The following is a 21,388-nucleotide window of genomic DNA, read 5'->3' as shown; positions in this document are numbered from 1 at the left end:
TAATTCATAAAAGAGTTTATCAATGACACCCGCTGTATTTTTTCAATTCACTCATATTTAAAAAAATACTTTATGAATACAAATTATTATAAAAAAAATCAAATAAAAGCTACTTATGTTTCAAATATATTTATTCAAAAATGGAAAGGAGAAGGAAGATAATAAAATTTCATTTGGTTTTAATTTTATTCAAATATTTTTATAATAAATTTATTATCGACATGTCGAGTGGTGGGAAGCGAAGGAATTGGGTGGGGAAACGACAGTCGCCTTGAACTGCTTTGAGCTTGTGTTCATGTTACCCTAGGAATTCTTCTCCTCTCTCACTCTCTCTTCAGCTCATCTACAATCCTAACTTAATAGCGGCAACCCGAAAGAAGGAACTTCGAGCTTGTTTCAACTCCGAAGATCTCTACCGAATCGCAAAATCCCAGATAAGTCTTTTTCGAACTTTAAATTTTCTAATGCTGCATTCAAATTCAAGAGGCATATTATGCACCAAATGAGAATTTTGGGTTGGATTCGTAACCTATTGCAAGATTGGTGTTCATGTTAAATGGGTGGCTCCCAATTTGGGAAAACAGACGATTCGGCACTTGCCCACTTGGCCATTTTCGCTCTGTTTTTAGATTACTTGATTTCCCTAAGTCCTGCGGATCTTTAGCGATAATGGGTATCAATCATGAACTCTATATCGCTTCTGAGTTCGCGGATAGTCTGCAGATTTTCAACTTCTTTTATTGTGCGTCTAACAGTTTGGAATCGGAGTTTTAGTAGTGATGATGGATTTGAGTGCGTTGTGGAGCCCTTTAAGAGGGTGTGCAAGAGGTCAGAGTTGGGTTGCTTTACGGATGAAAATTCAGATTCTTCTGAGTTTGGGGGTCGTAGATGGGATGATTTCTCTGTGAGAAGGGGTTTTCTTGAGGATGCGAGATCTGATGCTGAAAAGGTTCTTGAGGTTCTCAAACAGGATGGTCCTGGATTTGACACCATTTTGGCTTTGGATGAACTGCAAATAAAGGTCTCAGGATTTCTTGTTAGGGAAGTTCTGATGCGGATTTTGAGAAGTATAAATTTTGTAGACAAAACCCAGTGTGCAAAATTGGGGTACAAGTTTTTCGTGTGGTCGGGTAAGGTCGAGAATTACAGACACACTGCAAGCTCATATCATATTATCATGAAGATATTTGCTCAATGTGAGGAGTTCAAGGCTATGTGGAGATTAGTCGATGAGATGACCGAGAAAGGGTACCCTGTTACCGCAAGGACATTTATCATATTGATATGTACTTGTGGTGATGCAGGTTTGGCTAGGAAAGTTGTTGAGAGGTTTATCAAATCAAAAACATTCAATTACAGGCCATTTAAACACGCTTATAATGCCATTCTCCATGGACTTCTTGTTATAAGACAGTACAAGCTGATTGAATGGGTGTATCAGCAAATGCTGCTGGATGGTCACACCTCAGACATTCTGACATATAATGTGCTATTGTTTACAAAGTGCAAACTGGGGAAATTGGATCAGTTCCACAGATTGCTAGATGAAATGGGCAGGAATGGGTTTTCTCCTGATTATCATACCTATAACATTCTTCTTTATGTTCTTGCCAAAGGAGACAAACCTCTTGCAGCTCTAAATCTTTTGAACCACATGAGGGAAGTGGGTTTCGATCCGGGCGTTCTTCACTTCACAACGCTGATAGATGGACTTAGTCGGGCTGGTAATTTGGATGCTTGCAGATATTTTTTCGATGAACTGGCTAACAACGGCAACATTCCTGACGTTGTTTGCTACACTGTGATGATCACAAGCTATACAGTGGCTGGGGAGCATGAGAAAGCTCGCCAACTTTTTGATGAAATGATAATAAAGGGCCAGCTCCCCAATGTATTTACATACAACTCCATGATTCGTGGTTTTTGTATGGCGGGTGAATTCGAGGAGGCTTACGCTATGCTTGCAGAAATGGAATCCCGAGGTTGCAATCCAAATTTTCTTGTATATAGTACCCTTGTAAGTTATTTGCGAAATGCTGGAAAGCTTTCCGAGGCTCATAAAGTTATAAAGCATGTGGTTGAGAAGGGGCAATTTGCCCATTTAGTGACAAAATTCAAGGGATATAGGAGATGCTAGATCAGTAGGATGAATCTTTGTAATTGGAGATTATTAATTAATAACTAGATGAGAAGTTCAAGAGCCAGTTTGTCCATGGTTTCCAGATATCAATTAATAGCGGTGACTATTATTCTAACCTCTTTTTACTTTGTGGATTCATTTCTGTTTCTGAAGTTCTCTTCCTAATCATTTTAGTCTTAGAATGTTTCAAGTTTATTCTTTTACGAATAGGACATTTGGACGGCACGGAAATATCGCTGCTTGTTAATGGTAAAACATGGTTATAATTTATAGGTAGGAACGAACTTCATGTAACAAATAGTTTTTTTCTGCTGTGATCCTTTGTCTTCTTTATAAATCGGCATCTCTTTGTGCTCTACATTGATTCTCATTAGCATCAAAATGGCAATCTTATGTTCTCCTTTTATTCTTATTCTGATACAAGTCATGTTTTATCATCTTAGATTCTTTGTTCTGTTATCTGTTTTCATCCTTCTCATTGGCTGGACCAAGTGAACGAATCTCAACTTCGCCAACTTTGTTCATCTTCCTTCACCAATACAACTGCATCCATTGATACTGCTACTGTTACTGTTACTGTCTGCTTCTTCAGATGAGCTGCAATGGAGTCAACCCCTGTTGGTCAAAATCACACCCCTTTTAGAATTCCCAAATCTAATTAATAGAAATAGAAACCAAAAAAGGCTTAGATACCAAAGATGTCTGCAGCTGTTTCTATGGCTTTCTTCTTTGATTTGTGATCACCTAGCTATTGTTTGAATCTTCCATACTTTCTTCTGCTAAACTCCAAAGAAAGAGAGTGAAGAAGAGGAGTGAGAAGAGGAGAAGGAAGTGAAAGTTTGGAGATGAAGATGAAAAGGAAAGTGGCTGAGCCATGTGATGAGAAATGACACAGCTGCTCAAACACAAAATTCAGAGGGCTATGCTTTTGGGGGAGGACACTCTCTTAATCTTTTAATTGAAAATATATGTTTTAACTGTTCAGATTAGTTTAACATATATACTCCCTTTTTCTTAGGTTAGGATTTCTATACTTTTAAAACTTTCAAAGAAAGCATAAATAATTTAACTTAAAACAAATGTGGGAAAAAAAACTTGTATCATAGTATTCTTCCGTTATTGATATTATGAAGCTCTTTCAACTCTATCATTAAATTGTGTGATTAATATTAATAACTATTAATCATTTAAGTCTTTTAATTAATTGAGTTATTAATTGTAAAAACAACTATTCATATTACAATACACTTTCAACTCTCTTGATTAATTAGATTCTTAATTTACAAACTCATTTCACTTTTCTTTTTCAATTAATTAATTTTTTTTTTTAACATGTGCTGTGGGGTGTCGAACCCACAACCTCTTGATTGAAAATATATATCAATTATCGCTGAACTATACTCGATCTCAATTAATTGAGTAATTAATTATACAAAACCAATCAATTAATTAAGTAATTAATTATACAAAACCAACCATTAATGTTAAGTAACAGCTACGAATATTAAGTGACTACTTGATATTTGAATTTCACAATAAATATCGGTTGATATGTCAATATTTCAAGTCACATATAAATTAATAAGTATTTTTATTTCATTAATAAAAATAAAAATACGAAATTGATATTTATTATGTTTGTATAAATTTTTTTTAAGTCACATGATTTCTTAATGAAAACCCTCCTATCTTTTCTTCCTCTTACATTGAGACTTGCTTGGTGGCATTTTGGTTACTTGTTTTGTAAATGATTTATGTTTCTTATTTTTTACTTTTTAATAACATTTTCAAAATTGAGAGCCATGATATTTTATTTTATTACTTTTAAGTTTACGTGGGTTAAGAGGCATGATTTTTTTTTCTTTTTTTATTAGAAATGAGAAAACGAAAATGTTGGCAAACAAGTTATCAAATTTCCGTGGTGTTTACGATTTATTTAGTTTGGACCCACTCTCGCTCTCGCTCTCGCTCTCACTCTCACTCTCACGAGTTGCACCTCTTTTTTCAAAGAAACCAACCAACTATTTTGCTTTCATAAAACCCCTCCAAATTTCCCATCGATCAAACAAAACAATAAGGAAATTACAGTCCTCAACATCAACAAGTTTTGCCATTGCGAAACTTCTCCATCACACAAAACAAAAGCCTCGGCCTTGAGATCTCTCTATCTCCGTTCGCCGGAAGCGGCAGCGCCGGAATGTGGGCGTGAAGAGTAAGGAAAATGAGTTTCCAGCAGAGGTTTTCAATTTCATGGGACTCTAATCACCATCGTCTCTTGAGGCCGCTTCTCAAGTCTCCGGCTAGATCCTCTCTCCTCTTCTTCTTCTCTCTCTTCCTCCTCCTCGGCGCGTTCCTCTCCACGCGCCTCCTCCATTATTCCACCGTAAGTCTTAGCTTTCATTTTCTTCTTTAATTTTAATTTTAATTTTAACTTATGCTGTTCGTGTTTTCCAACTAAACCGAGGTGTCGGGTCGATCGTGTCGTTTCTAACCAGGGAGTGGCCGCTCTGTCGGTTCTACGATTTTGAGGAAGAAAAAGTGTGTCTACTTTTTGGACGCGTGTTTCTCCCTTATTTACATTTTGCCACGTGCTTCTGGGTCCCACTCTCTTCCTGAAAACTTAACACTTTCTTTTAAAATATCATTTATTTTGGTCTCTCGATTCTCATACTTGTTTTCATTTTAATCTCTACATCTTTCAAAATTATCAAAAAGTCCATAAACTCTTGCAAATTAATAACACCCAAAAAAAGTAATCTAATCAAAATAAAACTAGTAAGCTTTTCTTTTTAAATTTAAAGAATAAGATTGATACTAAAAAAAGTTACTCGTTTGGCAGCTGTGTATTTCGAAAACAACCCAAACAAATTTTTTCGATTCTTATTATCATTTCTAATTTATTCTAAAAAGATTCTTTTATCATGCCTATAATTTTTCATAAAAAAAAAAAAAGAGACAAAAATATTGTTTTTATCCGGAACTAGAACTATGCTGAAAAGCTGAAAGTTCGACAGAAAAATAATCCATTTTCTTTCTATCGCTTTGAATTTTGAAACTAGTTCCACACATATATGTATATATATATATATATATTTCGATTTCGAATTCGAAGCGAATAGATTTTTTATTTTTAAAATTACTACTAAAGCCAACAGCGTTTTTCACTTTCTCTAATTTTCCGAGAAATGAGGAATATCGTTAAATCTGTCGGCAACGAATTTACAGAAAATCGTTGAATTTTTTTTTTCAGACGGTAGCAGGTAATTTGTCTCGGAGCAGAATAAAAGAAGGTACGAAATCTCATTTTTACCCCAACAACACTTCCGAAATTCCGAAAAAGCCAAGAAGACGACAAGTCGAATTTGCACTCGATTGCGCGTCCTTCAATAACCTCACAGTCACAGGAGGAGCATGCCCCGCCTGCTACCCGGCGGATTGGACAGGCGAGGAAGATCCGGACCGTGGAGCGGGGGCCACGTGTCCGGAGTACTTCCGTTGGATCCACGAGGACCTGCGGCCGTGGGCCCGCACGGGGATCACGAGGGCGGCGGTGGAGGCGGCGAAACGGACGGCGAATTTCCGGCTGGTGATCGTGAAGGGGAAGGCTTACGTGGAGAGTTTTGAGAAGTCGTTTCAGACGAGAGATAGTTTTACGGTGTGGGGGATCCTACAGTTGTTACGGAGGTACCCCGGGAAGGTGCCTGATCTGGAGCTCATGTTTGATTGCGTTGACTGGCCCGTGATTTTGACCCGCCACTTTAGTGGGCCTAATGGGCCGCCCCCTCCTCCTGTGTTTCGCTATTGTGCTGATGATGCCACGCTGGACATTGTTTTTCCTGATTGGTCCTTCTGGGGATGGTAACCACTCATCTTTCACTTTCGATTTTTCCCTTTAATTTTTATTAGAAAATAAATAGGGTTTAAACTTTTGAATGAATTGGTAATATAGGTTTCACTTATATTTTTGTCTCTGTATTTTGCATTTTGTTCGTTGTGTTTGTGAATAACTGTCTTGGTCTTTTTAATTTCATTTTTATTTTATTTCCTTCTGTCATAATTCTAATATAGCTACAAATTTGTACTCATACTATGTCAAAATTGTGTCAAAATTTTGCAAATAAACACCATTGACCAAAATCAATGTTTTGAAAGTAGAGGATGAAGATGAACTAATAGGTAGTTCTTAGTCATTTCGTTTCCAATATCATGTTTTGGGTCTGGCAGCAGCCCTCATGCAAGCCAATACAATGCTTTTGAATGACTCTAATGATTTAATATGTGGTGGCCTTTTACAGGCCAGAGATCAATATAAAGCCATGGGAGCAATTGTTGAAGGATCTGAAAGAAGGGAACAAAAGGATCCCATGGAAGAGGAGAGAGCCTTATGCTTATTGGAAGGGAAATCCAGCCGTGGCCAAAACCCGACAAGATCTCCTCAAATGCAATGTCTCCGACCAACAAGACTGGAATGCCCGTGTATTCGCTCAGGTATAATTGGCTTACGTTTGAACCCCGTCGAATATAAGCCACTTGACAATTCATTAAAACAATGCCTAGATGAAAGAACTCGAAAACGAAACAGAACTCGAAAGCGAGTGGATCTCGTGCTCGTAAACTGCAAAAGATGTTGGGTAGAAATTCTTATAATGCTTGGGAAAACAATTTTCAGGATTGGATGAAAGAATCCCAGCAAGGATACAATGAATCAGATCTTGCAAACCAATGTCTTCATAGGTACAATTTGAATAACTTCCCTTGTTCATTCCAACATTAGCTAATCTCTCACCCAACTCTGTTTCCCCTGTTTACGCTCATTTTCAGGTACAAAATCTATATAGAAGGATCAGCTTGGTCCGTTAGTGAAAAGTACATTCTTGCTTGCGATTCTGTTACCTTTATCGTCAAGCCCCGTTACTACGACTTCTTCACGAGAGGTTTGATGCCGGTGCACCACTACTGGCCCGTAAAGGAAGACGACAAGTGCAAGTCTATAAAATTTGCAGTTGAGTGGGGCAACAGCCATAAGCAAAAGGTTATTCTATAGTTAGCTGAACTGGTTATTCGGTGTATATTGGTATAAACTTATGGTTTGAATCATGTTGATGTACGTTTGGGTTTCGGGTATGAGATTATCTACTTTTCGTGGTTTCTCAGGCGCAGGCCATTGGCAAGGCAGCAAGCAGTTTCATCCAAGAGGAGCTGAAGATGGACTATGTGTATGACTACATGTTTCATCTTCTAAGTGAATATTCTAAACTTCTAATTTTCAAGCCAATGATACCGCGAGGTGCGACCGAGCTATGTTCGGAGGCAATGGCTTGTCCAGCTGAAGGGTTAACTCGAAAATTCATGATGGAATCATTGGTGAAAAGCCCTGCAGATGCGAGCCCATGCACAATGCCACCCCCGTATGATCCTGCATCGCTTCATTTTGTTCTTAGTAGAAAAGTGAATTCAATCAAACAAGTAGAAAAATGGGAGAAATCTTTCTGGGATGGCCGAAGCAAGCAGCCATAGAGACCCCTCCCCTGTTCTTCCTCCTTAAACAGGTATTCGTTACATTTGAAACACATGCCATTTTCTTTCATCTTCTTCCATCAGAATTTCAATACAAAAAAGTTCGATCAATGATGATCATATCATACAAAAACTCATTTGGGTGTTCTTCTCTTAACATGTTTTCCTCTTCAAGTTGTTCAAATTAAATCTTTCCATTCTGGTTCATTTAGAAACATGAAAAACAAAGAGTTACGAATCATGTGAAAGAATAATTTTATATAGAATTACAATAGATCATTACAGCTTTAGAGCTCAATAAAACCCCATGAAGCAGAAACAAGACTCTGAAAAAGACAAAAACATACAAAAAGAAAAGAAGAAAATCAGAGTGGCATCACAACATTATGCCAAGTCTCAAGAATGAAGACAGAGAAAAATAGAGAGAGAGAGAGATGAAAATGAGCTCAAAAAGCTCTGGCTTTGATTATGTCGAAGCTCATTTCACTAGGATCTGTGGCCTGCAACTCCACCTGAATTCCATCCAATTCCCTCTTGAATCTGTCCTTAGAGCTCGCATACACCATCTTGTTTCTCACTCTCGATGTGTCGGGTGACCTTCAAAAGAGACAAACACAGAAATATAGGACAAGGAGACAACCTCAGTTCATAGTGCTGTTGAAGTTTAAGGTTTCATGTAACAAATTTGACAGAGAAGTTGAAATTTTACCAAAGTATGTTGAAATGCTCTCCTTACAACCCCTAGAGTCAATGAAGACAATGGTGTTTTGGGCAATATATTGTTTTGGATTGCAATCGATATCACAAATGTCTTTCTATATTATAATAATACATAATTGTGGTAAATGAATGGCTAAATCGTATGTACAGTTAATTGGGTCAACAATTCTATTTGTGTTAATTTAGAATATAAGGTAATCACTCGAAATGCAATGTGGATGTGTGTGAAAAAGAAAAGTTACCATGCTATGAAGAAAATCTTGCTCTTCTGGCAATTCTCATCAGTAGTGAAATCAAAGTCAAACACAGCATAGCGACATTCATCGGGAGGGATAGCTGCAGTGAAATCTTCATAAGTTTCTTCGGGGCTTCCAAGTTTCTCCACAACAACTTCCTGATTCTCAATCTTGAATATAATGAACCGATAGTTCCTCTTCGCTTTCAGTTCCATAAACTTGAGCTTGCATTCGTCCCTCACAGCCATTCCAGATGCCGAGTTCGCCTAATTCACCCCATTAAACACAACAAGCATCAATCCATTTTTTCACAAATTTCAGCCATGCCTAATAGTATCTCTGATCTCGACATATTCAAAATACATATAATGAAAAATGAAACTTTACCCATTAAGGAGGTAAAGAACCTATCAACTTTCATCATTCGTCTAAACCAATTACAATTATTGACATAGCAACCGAAGAATATTACAAATAACAAGAAGGAAAAAGAGAGAGAGATGAATACCATGTTGTGAGAGACAATGTGTGAGAGACAAAGGAGTGAGAGAGATGGGGTTGTAGGGAAAATGGAGAAGGATGAAAGAAAAGAGAGAAGAGGAGAAATGAGAGAGATGAAAAGGTAAGAGGGAGAGATCCTTATTTTTGGGGAGAGGGATGAGAATAAAGGGGAGAAGAGGAGAAATTTTAGGGACAAAACTACTCTGCAACCACATTTGCCATGCCACGTTTCATAATACTAAAAACAACAGCCTTCTTCCTTCCTCTTTTTTCTCTTCTAAATCCCCTTTTATACTACCTTCCAATCAACCATTTCGCTTTGCCCCAAAAAAAAAAAACTGAAAAAATAAAAAGCTTTGCTATTTAATTTACCCCTTTTTTTTGTATGTTTTTAGCTTTGTGATCTTAATTCAAAAGTAGGAATATTTAGCATTCTTAGTCATGTGAATGGCATATTTGTCACATTTATTGTTAAAGGGGTTCCTAGGTTCTTTATTAAAGACGTAATGAACATTTTTGTTTCATGTTTTTATATCTTGAGGAATAGATGTTTGTTTCTCTCCGAAGCGAACAAGTAAACAATAAATTATAATGACTCATTCAAATAACTCATCAAGAAAATTACATATTTTCTATACGTCCTCTAAATAAACGAGCCTAACATTCCCTTTTTAGACAGTACCCTAATGCAATAGGGTTGAACTTGAACATGGCAAAACTCTATAATCATAATTTTAAAAAATGAACTTTCAAGAGACAAAAATACTATTAGAAAACTACTTTTTAGATGGGTGATGTTCTAACTTCTAAAGCTGCCCCCAGTATTCCCTCGTGTGTTGAAGGGTCTTTACAACAATACATGATGACAACAAGTTTCTTATATAGAGTTGTTAATCCAAGAACTTCACAACTTTGGGTCCCTTTTTCTTTCCTGGTTTTGCATCATTGATCTGCAAATGATCTTCATCGATCATAAAGTCGTCCTCAAGATCGTCTCCACTCACGAGCCTCGTTGCCGGTCGTCTCGGCATTTCCATGTATCCAGATGCTGAGACAAGAGAAAATGACTTATAACTCATAAAAGTACGTTTCGTTCATGCTTTTGCAGACACTGTAATAGAAAGCTTTAGTAGAAATGTATCGATCCAAAGAAGTTGGTTTCTCATTCCCAATTATCTCCTTTCAGCCCACGAAATCATTTTAGAGAGAATGATTTAGGAGTAATTTTGAAGAAAAAAATGTTCTCCAATAGCATTTTTTACTGGACCCAATTAACAATATATGAAGAAATAAGGAAGTAAATATCCCAATGATACTAAAAACAATATATGAAGAGATTACGACATTTGATTTTTGCCAATATTTATATTTCTAGATTGTTTGTATCAACAAACATGTCACAACAACACACACAAAAACTGAAACAATGGGGAAAAGAAAAAGTTGAGAACCTAAAGAAAAGACAAAAACAGGAACACTTACATCTGTTACCCGATATACCAGCCGCAGCAGAAACTCTGGTGCCTTTGTTTGGACAATCTTTAGCTAAATGTGTAACTTCTCCACAAGTTTTACAACAACCACCCTGCAGAATACCATACAAGGAAAATCTTAAAGTCGTTCGTGGTCCATTGTCCGTGAACACGACAAGGAAGTTAAACCAAATACCTTAGGGTAGATACCATGAGTATTCTTCGGGCAGTTCTTGCTCAAGTGTCCGCTTTCATTACAAATAAAACAATTGGCGAATTTAGTTCCTCCTACAGTTCGAAGAGGGAAACTGGTAAATATAATTTGGAGTAGAAACCTTTAAGAACTTCAGAGCATCTATGTTGCAAGAACACTCCACTTCATATGAAAATCAGGCACTTGATTTTGAAATACAAATGCCACAAGGAATTAACCCTACTATAATGAGATCAACAAAACAAGAGAACCCAAAGAAACTATTCTATATATTATACAAAGCACAGACAAGTCAAGTTTGAATTGAAACAAAATTTACCATCTTGAAGAGGTTGTGGACAATTAGCCAGCGAATGTCCTGTTTGACCACAGTTGTAGCATAACTTCTTATCCTCTGTCCCTTCACTTTTGTCCGGGCAATTCTTGAGGCTGTGCCCGCGTCTCCGACAAAGCAAGCATATCTATAAACGTTGAATAACAGAAATAGAATTACCAGACATAAGGCTCCCTTCAAAATGACACTATTATAAAACAATTTGAGATTAATTTCCAGTAGAGGCAGTAACTTCCAAAGGCAAAAGCCACATGATATAACTCAAAACAAAAAATAAGTTTTCCTCAACTTATGAAATATCGATAAACTAAACCAAGATAGAATTGAAATCCAATTATCTTGAGTTATCAACAGAAATAACCTTCAGTTCTATTAAAAGGTATAAAGGAAGAAGGACTGGTCGTTGAAATGTACTCAAGGGGAATTGAACAGTGCAAGAAGCAAAAGAAGAATAAAAGAAAGGATAAAGAAGAGCAAACGACGCCCACCACAGTATAAGAAGATTTTAAAATCCTCTGTTGAGAACCACCACAAAGTGAATCTCACTTTGAAGGCAGTCCATATCACCATTTTTTTCTTTTTTTTTAATTTCCGTGTGCCCCGGCCAGCTTGCGCGCACCTCGACTAATCACGGGTCAACCGTCTAACCTTACTACATTTGGTTGACAAGGTAACTCGTAGGTTATTAAATCTTAGGTAGGTGACCACCATGGTTTGAACTCATTCCCTCTGAGCCCTATGCTATTTACAATGGCCCTTATTGACCACTGGGCCATCCCATATCACCATTTTTGTCTTAAAATTCTCCGATTTCAATCCTTCCAGTTTGCCAAAATGTTGTCATCACAGAATTTTTCCAAGTAATATTAGTGTTCATCTTGACCACCCCAAGACCTCTAACAATCAATTATAAAATGACCATGATTGATGGAAGAAGCCTAAGCACAGGCAATTGAGTTAAGAAGTTTACCACACATTGGAGAGGCAAATTGAATCTTAAACCATTTCCATGAACACCACATTCCTAAAAGTAATAGGCATACGCTTCCAAAGAGAACTATTTCCTATGAGCAAAATTTCCAGTAAACTAAGGGAAAAGTGAAACACCCATAAACATGGAAAACATAACATAATTGAAAAAGTTGCAAAAAAAGAAAAACCTTGTTCTTCTCCCATTGAGCCTTTTCTGGGCAGAGCTTGGCAATGTGGTCTTTGGCTTTGCAGATGAAGCAGCTTTCTCCCGGCTTCATCCCGGGCACTCTAAGAGGGTGTTTCTTAAAACCCTTTTTGAAGGGTTTATTTGGGTCTTTCGATTCTGCCTTGTTGCGCTTAAATTTACTCTTCTTTTTCTTCTTCTTCTCCGGGTCTTTTGGTGGCGTTGGCTCTGCTTTCGGGAACAGTTCTGGGTGTGCCTCTTTGTACTTTTTCCGAGCAAGTTTTTGCCTCTGGCTCACCATATTCACCGGGAAAACGGTACCGCACGATCGGAAGGTGACGGCTCCGGCGATATCCGAAGAGATTCTGAGGAATTTTCGTGCTTCTACATCCAAGGAACGGAGTGACGGCAAGGTTAATTCGAAGTAAACACGGCGAAGCGAATGGATATAAACTACATGTAGTCTTCAGTATGTGGCCTACATGTCGTTTTCTTGTTATTCTAATTGGGCTGATCAATAACTCAAGGCCCAAATACAAATCCTGATCCAATTGAATTTGAACGGTGTGATCTTTTGGCAGTCCAGTCTGTCAACGTTACAAACAAACTTTATAATAGGAGAATTTAATCGGAGTCCATTCTATCAAATGATATTCTTTTTACAGTAATTCAAATTCACGACATTCTAATCTGTAATAAATGTCTTAATCATTTGTTTTATGGATATGGCATTACATAAATTTCACAATAGAAAACTTACTCATTAGCGAGACTTTTTGGTGGAGTAGTAAAAAGAAATGGGTAGTTTTTATTTTTTTTCCTTTTGATGGGAGCGGTTTTGAATTTCAGAAAAAAAAAAAACTAGGGTAATTCTGTTAAACTAGGGTGATTTTGAATTTTAAAAATCTTTATCTTTATTTTTGCCTCTGTCTTAATTGTTAAATATATAATCATGCAGAGGTAAGCAGCAATATAAACATCTAAACAATATTTATAACTTTAATTTTTTATTTCATAATATATCTAAATCCCATCACAGTAGTATGGAGAGGCAACACTATACTCAAAAAAAAAAGGAAAAAATAGTATGGAGAGGCCATACACATCACACAGACATAGAGCTCTTTTAGTTTTAGCCTTCTTCCATACACCACACGCTCACGCTATAAAAAAACATAGAAATTTATATTTCTGTATTAAAATTTAAAACTATCTAAAACTCAAGCCATTATTGTGGTGTTGTTGTTTTTGTGTTGGAATAAATAAAGACCATCAAGCTCCCTGAACGGCCGGAGCCACTGCCGGCGCAGTGGACAGGAACACCGGCCGAACCGGCCCCGGTGCGACTGCCGGGGCAATTGACAGAGAGACTGGCTGGATCGGCCCCGGTGCAACGATGCCGGAGCTTTTGATCTCCGACATTTCTCTTCTCACATTCCCTCCTTGAGCTTCACAAAGCTTGGGAAGAAACACACCTGCCAATTTATTATTATTTTTTTTTCTGAACGAATGAATTGTGAAATTTTTAATAATAGCAAAGAGAAGATTTAGTGGAAAAGTTACCTTCACCGGCGGCGAGGTTGAAGAAGAGGTCGACGACATTGGGGCAGCGGCTATAGCAGCGGGAGGAACAGAGGGTGCGGGTGAAGCGAGGATCGAGGAGGGAATCGGAGGAGATGCCGAGCGTGTTCCTGTCGAGGCCGCAGCTCTGGACGCAGTCCTCTGTCTCAACGACGTCGTTTAATTGGTCGGCTTCGATGTCGGATGTGCGGCACGTGAACGCCTCTTCTCCGCTGCGCTTCACCTGCTTCTCCAAAACGCAGCGTTTTCCCGACCACGACACCGCGAACGCGCACTCCCTTCTCTCCAATGACTCGCACTCTACCCTTCCACTTGACTCCCCTGCAATCATTTTTTATCTTTATTAATTTTTAACTCAAAAATATGTTTAATTACTATACAAATTAAACAATATATATGTTTTTGATTAAGCTTGTACCGAGTGCTGTTTGGAGGGAGAGAGCCATGAAAATGGCCACAATAATTGCAAGGTTTCTACAGTAATCCATTTTGCCAAAGCTTTAAAACAGCAGGATCAAAGCTTTGGTTTGTTATGCTCTGCTTCTGAACTCCTTTAGTTGGGGCTTCAACGAGGCCGGGTTTTATAGTTGTTACGAACCAGACTGTACATTAAAATAAATTAAATTAAATATGTGATGTTTCAATGCAATGCAGGTCAAAAGGAACTACTTTTAATTTGATTCAATTCTCCCTCTCCAATTTTGTTGCATTAAATTTGAAGACTTTGACTTCTGTGACCCCCGTAGGATACTACTCTCTTTTGTTAGGTGATGTTAATTAATGAACCAGGTTAAATTGGTAATTGAATAATTGTTTATGTTTTTTATCAAGGTTCAATCGTTTAATACTCTATTTAATCTCTTTCTTAGAAAGAAAGGGAAAAAGACACGTGGAAATTGAGATTTGAACTCATAACTTCTTGTTCATAAATAGATATCTAAACCAATTCAACTATTCGGGTTAGCTTAAAGTATGCGTCTCCTTATATTGATTTGAAAATTTAATTCAATTATTGATCAAACTTGCCTATAATGGCCCAAGTGTTTCAACTTTCCTTTTAACTTCTTTGTTTTACGTTTTAAAACATATATAATTTTGGAAAAATTGTTTGATTAGCTGATGAATTGCATGGGTTTTGGGAAACGCGATGCTACATTCAATATGGAAGCGTTAGGATTTCTAATCGTGTTCTCCATTTATTAGATTGCAATACGCAATGGACATAAAGCAAGGTGAATAGTTACACAAAATGAATGATATATTTCAACTCGAATATATGTCAACCTAATCATCTTTTCCACAAGAAAAAACTAACGGTAACATAAGTTAAGGGACAATTTAAACCTATTTTAGAAACTCTCGATTACCAAAAGTACACCATTTTAAAATATATAAGATCAAAGTGTCCTATAGACAAAAACTAAAACTTAAGATCGAAACTATACTTTTAATTAGTTTTTACATTCACCTTTAATTTACTCACAATCTCTTTGTCGTGTGATATTCAATTTTTAAAAGATAAATTTAAAATCTTAACTAAATTAAAAAGAAAAAAAAAACAATTGAAAACTTATTTATTTTGTTGAGGATTCACGATTAATAAAAAAAAAGGTGGAAAATAAAGCATAGTCAGAGGAGATTGTGATTAAACAAGCTATAAAAATATAAACTAAAAGTGAATATATATTTTAAAATTACAGGAAACTAAAGCTAAAATCATTATTAAAGCAACATGAAATATTAGCCCTAATTATTAGAGCTCAACCACTATTCAAAGTATGTATGTTAATGGGGTGTGTAAAAAGGCTGGACATGGTCAAAGAGGAGGCTCCCATGGCCACGACAATCCAAAATACAGTAAGCTTGAAGGTCAATGACACCGCCATTAATGGCGGCAAAGACCAACTTTTGGTCTTCTTCCTAAATTGCTGTCAAAGTACATGAATTTGGTCGACATCGATGGCTCCCATTTCCCCACTATTTCCGCACACCCAATTTAACTTCCATACATCATCACTGTTGTACGTTTTTCATACTTTTCATATCTTTAGTTCCCATTGCCCATTCAAAGTTGGATTGGAACCCTAATTAATCATTTCGATTATATTACTCGATCAACTTTACTAAATAACAACATATAAGTACCACTTAATTCTTTTGATTCGTGTCGACATAAACACTCAACTACTAATGTAGATATCTCCGACTAAAAAAGAAAAAGATATTTGTGTCATGTACTTCTTCTACGTCTACGTGTCACTTTGAACGGTAGGCCGTGAAAATATTGCAGATTAAGAAATTTGACTTAATTAAAATTTTAATGCTAGGTTTAGGTATAGAGTATCCCTCCACTAAAAGGCCATTCAAATATAGTGAAGAAATTTTAGGGTTTGTTTGGTAGAAAATTTGAAATTCTGTTTTTGGATTACGTGATCCAAAGGATAGAAATTGTGAAAACAAAATTTTTATGTTTTCAGTATTTTCATATTTTAAATTTGAAATTTTAAAATGTGGAATTACATTTAAAAAGATAAAAACTTTAATAAATATACTATTTTATTTCATTTTTATTAAAATTAAAATATATAAAACATAATATATTATAAATTCAATAATATTGTAAAATAATAACTATATACAAACTCTATAACATATATATATATTAATTAATTAATAATATTTTAGACTGAACTAAAGTATCATTGCTTTACAAATATATTACTAAACACCACTTGAACAATTTTTAAATTGAGATTCAATGATTTATAAATCTGCTACCAAATACAGATTAAAAAATACTGAAAACATAAAATATGACTCTGATTTTTATTGAATTCGTTATTTTTAGATTTTTGTTTTCAAAATGCACTCCAGCGAACTAGTAAGGAAAAATGCATTTGTTATCAAAACCTAGCACGTGTCCAAAGATGTTACGTTATCCAAACTTGAAGCAGATTGCTTGCCTACTACTAATTTTATTGACTATAATTGTACGTGTAAATTTCTCCTCCCAAACAAAATATATGGAAAAATTAAAAGTGATTAAAAAAATTGTAGCACACAACAAAAAGCAAAGACTTGTTAAAGCATACTTGCTTATAATACTTACAATGCAATTACTTATTTAGCTTCCCTTGATTATTGTTGAAACTTTCATTCTAGAAGCACAAAGTTAGGTATATATATTTATATATATTACAATAAAAAATTATAAACAGAGTAAAGGAAAATTGCTATAATAAAAAATTAGCATAAAAAACTATCGAAAGGTTGTTTTCTCAATTGCCAACATAAGTTTAAAGTTGTAAATTTGAATCCCCTACCCCACTTAACTATTTATATTTCTCACTTCTCATTTTTAATAAACGTTTCATGTAAAAATTTAGAAAGGACAAAATCAAGTTTCCCGCTTCTATTTTTAGTTTTTTTTTTCAAAACATAAATAAAATCAATATTTTGTCATTATTGACTTATAAAATGCATGGTAGATATTAAACATAAATATAACATAAAAATTTTGAACATTTAATTTTGTTTTTTAAATTAAAATTGTAGAGAAATTGTTATCAAATATGTCTTTGTTTTTTTTTCAATAAAAATAAGTAAATAACAAAAAACAAGTTTCAGTTACCAAATGAAGTGCAGTTTTCATAAGGTACTATGAAATTAGTTTCTTTATCATTTATTAAAAAAGAGAAGACGAGAAACAATAAATAAAAGATAAGAATAGAAATATTATTCGGTTCTTATTTCAAATTTTATATTTGTACCGAGTTGGAGAAGAATTTTTTTTTAGTACAACATATGGGGGTGGGAATCGAACTCATAACTTCATGGTTGAAGGTATATGCCAATTATCGAGTTGGAGAAGAATTAATGAAGAAGAGTCAATAGAGTCAATTTTTTCTATCCACATCACCTTTTTAAGTTTTCAAGACTATGGTCACCTACATACTTAAATAGTTTTAATTCTCTAATTTTGTCAAATTTTTGGTTAAATTATTGAACTTTAACCTGTCTGACAAATCTCTAAATATTAAGGAAATTTTTAATTTTATATTTAATAAGTCTGGATCTATTTGAAATTTTTTTAATTAATAAATGTATTAGACATAAAATTATGATATTAAGAAAATTTTTAATTTTGTATTTAATAAGTCTTGACCTATTTAAATTTTTTAATTAATAAATTTATTAGACATAAAATTAAAACTTGTATTTAAAAGAGTTGAAATAGATCCGAAAATTTTACAAAATGTCGAATTGATCCGTAAGACATAAAATAAAATATTTAAGAATTTATTACACACTTTTTAAGTTGAAAACCTATAAAACATAAAATAAAAAAGTATGAAGATCCATTAGACATTTTTTCTAGACAAACAACTAGTTATAAAGTTAATAGCGGAAAAACCTAATTGTTCCTTTAAACTTTACACCACGGATATTTTTGGTAAAATTTAGGTCACTCATATTTAATGTTATTAAATTAATAAATTGATATTTCCGTATTTATAAAAATCCGCCATATTCAGTAATGATGTCATTTTTATTCTGTAATTTGATGACTCCTGAGGTGACATTATTCGGTTTACATCAAATCAAAGTTGTTAAAATAAAAAGTCATGATTATCATGTTTATGATTAATTAATTTAATTGGAGAGGGAAAAATTAAAGGAAAAAGACGTACTATTTGGAAAATGATAATAAAACAGTTCTTTTGTTGGCTTTGTTAGGAAAGTATTTAAGGACAGAGACCAAATTCAACAACAAACTTTCTTAATTTTTTCTCCATAGTCAAATAAAATACTGTTTTATTGAGATGTTCCCACATATTTGTACTGTTTAGTGGTCTATATTTTCCAACAACTACTTTAAATGGAGTAAGTTCTTTTTCTTTCCAGAATAATAAAAGTTGAGGTGCATGAGCTTTGATATATTCAAGTTGAATTAGAGATTTTTTTTCCCAAAATTTAAAGCAATGCTGTTGCCGGGGATCGAACCCAAGTCACTCGCATGATAGACGGGAATACTTACCACTATACTACATCGACTAATGTCAAAGTGGCCAATAAGTTAAATAATCATGTATCTTATTAAATCTATCTATCCTAAATTCACGATGAATAGTCACTTTTAACACTAGTGCATATGAGACATATTTTTTTATATTAAGTATTTACATTAGTCTGGACCGAGTTAAAGGTTCTCGAATTCATCACATTTTTCCATCGACGAATTGATTATGACCCCTATTTTGTAATGCATCTAAAAGATAACATGATTCTTTCTTTTGCGACTTCAAGAGAGATAGTAGATATCATATAGAGTTGAGTTATATTTATGTTGGTAAATTAGATAAGTTATTAGCTATGCAAATGAAGTACAATTTTTTAATTTATGAGTGAGCATGCATAAATAACATGAATTAATAAATTTGTCAACCACAACCTAAATCAATTGTCTAAAAACATACATCTTCAAAAAAAAGTCAGAGATTCGAATTCACACCTCATATGTTGTCGATAGAGGTGTTTATTCTCTTTAGGGATGGACCTTTACGGGGACTCGTCGTAAACGGGGTGGAGAATCCCCGTTGATTCGGGGGATGCATTGTCTCCATTCCCCGCCTTGTCCCATTTTTTTTAATGTATATATATTATTAGGTGGTTTTAAGAATAGGTCTTTTAAATGAGGATGATTTTAATTGAGATTCATTTAATTATATATATATATTTTTTAAATTATTTAATTGATTTTTCGCCGTGAGGCCCTGATCCTACGAAATTTCATGGACGGAAAATAGGAGAAAGGAAAAGGCTTCCCTCTCCCCTCCTCACTTCGAGTATATCCCTAATTGATGAACTAGAAAAAACTCAATTAATAAATTTCTTTTAATATCCACATTATTAAACTTTTAACATGTCCGATAATTACATGAATTATTGATCAATAAGTATAGAAATTTACCTTTATTCAAAAAGTTTGAATACACCTAAAAAAAAAAGATTGAAAGTGGTGGCTACAATTTGATTGTCCTTTTAAAATGACTCGAGTAATATGTAATTATTCAATCTTTTAATTTTATTTTCCTCATTATATCTTACCAATAAAAGTTTACAATAACAGTGAATAATTTCTCCAACTCGACCTTATTAAAAGATTTGAGATAAAAAATAATAATAAATAAAAATAATGAATTAAAAGTTTGTAGTTGACTTGAGTCCCTCCAAAGGAAATATTCTCCTCCATTAATTGCGGGGAGGACTCGTTAAATTGAAGTTGCCAATTTGGACTTTGAATTAAATTTTTCTTCTCCCATTCGTTAGGAGTGTTTAATTATTAGCATCTTTTAGTTAGATTAGAAGTAATTGCATTAACATCATTTTTAACGTGCTGAATTTTCAAATGTTGGGAGACATTTACACAGCTAATTCAAATTTTGCCTAACTTCTTTTTTCTTAATTAATATTGATGTATAACTAATGTGATTAGGACAATGCATTTTTCTTTCCAATAATGGATCGTTTATTAAATCAATATAATATTACTACTACTTAATATAGTTATATCTCCGCTCCCTTCAAAAAAAAAAAAAAAAGTTTTTATGTAATGTGTGGTATTTTACTATTTTTCCATATTTATTTGAGATCGTCCCAATGTTAATTGATGAATCTATAAATAAGACAACACTTCGACTAGAGAGATTAAACACAGTTAAGAAAAATAATATATCAAATATATCATTGATATATCAACATTCATATTATGTATATCAATGGTATATAACCCTCATAATTCGGTATATCAATGGTATATAAAATCAAATATATCAAGTATATCATTGTTTAAATTATATGATCATTAAGAGTATATTGGACTTTTACTTCTCCGATTGAACCTCCAAATTTTGCGAAATTTGCAAAATTAAAAAGTAGTTAGGTACGTTTGCAAATTCTTATTAATTTTTATTTTCTCTAATTTTGCAAGTGCCTCTTTTTTAATGAAAAATAAAGCATGAATCAATGGAGAAATGTTCATAGGTATACCCATTGGGACAAAAAAACCATCGTATCTATCGCCTCCATGTAAAAGCTTTCAAAATTGGTCCGTCTTAGGGAGAAAAAAAACATAAAATCAACTCTCGAGTAACCATTAGAATTGCTGAATTATCGTTTTATAAAAGATAATCACTCATATATATAACTTACATTTTTTAGTATAAAAATATGTGGGAGTGTGGAAAATTTAAATTCACTATATTTTAGTCGAAAATATATGTCTTAATTATGCTTAGGTTGACACTAATTGTATAACCATTAGTAAAATAGTGAAGAAGTTAATTTTCAAAGGGTTGAATTGAAACAATATTATTTTATAGGGACATTCTTTAAAAAGATAATTCATTAAGGGCAATAATTATATTTTCTGATGAATAATGGGTCAACATGAGTAGAGTAGAGAGATGTAAAATGGGCCGGAGAAACGCAAGGCCTTTTGATTGGGCCCACGTACA

At 34.3% G+C, this 21,388-nt stretch overlaps 5 protein-coding genes across 5 annotated transcripts; 2 read left to right on the top strand and 3 right to left on the bottom strand.

Annotated features, from left to right (window-relative positions):
- Positions 1 to 240: 240 nt before the first annotated feature.
- On the top strand, positions 241 to 2,255 carry LOC111011735 (pentatricopeptide repeat-containing protein At1g55630-like). The gene has a single exon (XM_022285617.2). It carries the CDS (start codon positions 683 to 685, stop codon positions 2,135 to 2,137), a length of 1,455 nt encoding a protein of 484 aa, XP_022141309.1. The 5' UTR covers positions 241 to 682; the 3' UTR covers positions 2,138 to 2,255.
- Positions 2,256 to 4,108: 1,853 nt separating this feature from the next.
- LOC111011496 (uncharacterized) lies at positions 4,109 to 7,794 on the top strand. Its single transcript, XM_022285279.2, has 6 exons — positions 4,109 to 4,523; positions 5,391 to 5,998; positions 6,436 to 6,628; positions 6,810 to 6,874; positions 6,962 to 7,172; positions 7,295 to 7,794. Exons 1-6 carry the CDS (start codon positions 4,362 to 4,364, stop codon positions 7,655 to 7,657), a joined length of 1,602 nt encoding a protein of 533 aa, XP_022140971.1. The 5' UTR covers positions 4,109 to 4,361; the 3' UTR covers positions 7,658 to 7,794.
- A 257-nt stretch (positions 7,795 to 8,051) lies between these two features.
- LOC148208363 (actin-depolymerizing factor 7) lies at positions 8,052 to 9,367 on the bottom strand. The gene is made up of 3 exons (XM_088118517.1): positions 9,122 to 9,367; positions 8,620 to 8,879; positions 8,052 to 8,254 (listed from the first exon to the last, which is right to left on the bottom strand). Exons 1-3 carry the CDS (start codon positions 9,122 to 9,124, stop codon positions 8,104 to 8,106), a joined length of 414 nt encoding a protein of 137 aa, XP_087974643.1. The 5' UTR covers positions 9,125 to 9,367; the 3' UTR covers positions 8,052 to 8,103.
- A 322-nt stretch (positions 9,368 to 9,689) lies between these two features.
- LOC111011601 (VASCULAR-RELATED NAC-DOMAIN 6) lies at positions 9,690 to 12,724 on the bottom strand. The gene is made up of 5 exons (XM_022285444.2): positions 12,295 to 12,724; positions 11,120 to 11,261; positions 10,783 to 10,874; positions 10,597 to 10,699; positions 9,690 to 10,162 (listed from the first exon to the last, which is right to left on the bottom strand). The coding sequence occupies exons 1-5, from the start codon at positions 12,589 to 12,591 to the stop codon at positions 10,005 to 10,007; spliced, it is 792 nt and encodes a 263-aa protein (XP_022141136.2). The 5' UTR covers positions 12,592 to 12,724; the 3' UTR covers positions 9,690 to 10,004.
- A 554-nt stretch (positions 12,725 to 13,278) lies between these two features.
- On the bottom strand, positions 13,279 to 14,446 carry LOC111011638 (uncharacterized). Its single transcript, XM_022285490.2, has 3 exons — positions 14,290 to 14,446; positions 13,854 to 14,192; positions 13,279 to 13,765 (listed from the first exon to the last, which is right to left on the bottom strand). Exons 1-3 carry the CDS (start codon positions 14,357 to 14,359, stop codon positions 13,563 to 13,565), a joined length of 612 nt encoding a protein of 203 aa, XP_022141182.1. The 5' UTR covers positions 14,360 to 14,446; the 3' UTR covers positions 13,279 to 13,562.
- Positions 14,447 to 21,388: the final 6,942 nt, after the last annotated feature.

This window comes from Momordica charantia (assembly GCF_013281855.1).
Source record: "Momordica charantia cultivar OHB3-1 chromosome 10 unlocalized genomic scaffold, Mcharantia_2.0 BLBB01000010.1, whole genome shotgun sequence".
NCBI lineage: Eukaryota > Viridiplantae > Streptophyta > Magnoliopsida > Cucurbitales > Cucurbitaceae > Momordica > Momordica charantia.
The sequence above is the reverse complement of the archived record's forward strand: the minus strand, read 5'-3'. Positions and strand labels throughout refer to the sequence as shown.

Excerpts from the sequence above, each read along its gene's own strand:
- LOC111011735 (XM_022285617.2), top strand. The coding sequence starts at position 683 with ATGAACTCTATATCGCTTCTGAGTTCGCGGATAGTCTGCAGATTTTCA.
- LOC111011496 (XM_022285279.2), top strand. The coding sequence starts at position 4,362 with ATGAGTTTCCAGCAGAGGTTTTCAATTTCATGGGACTCTAATCACCAT. Across the intron at positions 5,999-6,435 it reads GATTGGTCCTTCTGGGGATG|GCCAGAGATCAATATAAAGC; the intron begins GTAACCACTCAT and ends GGCCTTTTACAG. Across the intron at positions 6,629-6,809 it reads ATGCCCGTGTATTCGCTCAG|GATTGGATGAAAGAATCCCA; the intron begins GTATAATTGGCT and ends AACAATTTTCAG.
- LOC148208363 (XM_088118517.1), bottom strand. Across the intron at positions 8,255-8,619 it reads AAGATTTTCTTCATAGCATG|GTCACCCGACACATCGAGAG; the intron begins GTAACTTTTCTT and ends TCTCTTTTGAAG.
- LOC111011601 (XM_022285444.2), bottom strand. The coding sequence starts at position 12,591 with ATGGTGAGCCAGAGGCAAAAACTTGCTCGGAAAAAGTACAAAGAGGCA. Across the intron at positions 10,875-11,119 it reads TCCACAACCTCTTCAAGATG|GAGGAACTAAATTCGCCAAT; the intron begins GTAAATTTTGTT and ends TTCGAACTGTAG. Across the intron at positions 10,163-10,596 it reads TGGTATATCGGGTAACAGAT|CATCTGGATACATGGAAATG; the intron begins GTAAGTGTTCCT and ends CTCTTGTCTCAG.
- LOC111011638 (XM_022285490.2), bottom strand. The coding sequence starts at position 14,359 with ATGGATTACTGTAGAAACCTTGCAATTATTGTGGCCATTTTCATGGCT. Across the intron at positions 14,193-14,289 it reads CTCCCTCCAAACAGCACTCG|GGGAGTCAAGTGGAAGGGTA; the intron begins GTACAAGCTTAA and ends AAATGATTGCAG. Across the intron at positions 13,766-13,853 it reads CAACCTCGCCGCCGGTGAAG|GTGTGTTTCTTCCCAAGCTT; the intron begins GTAACTTTTCCA and ends ATAAATTGGCAG.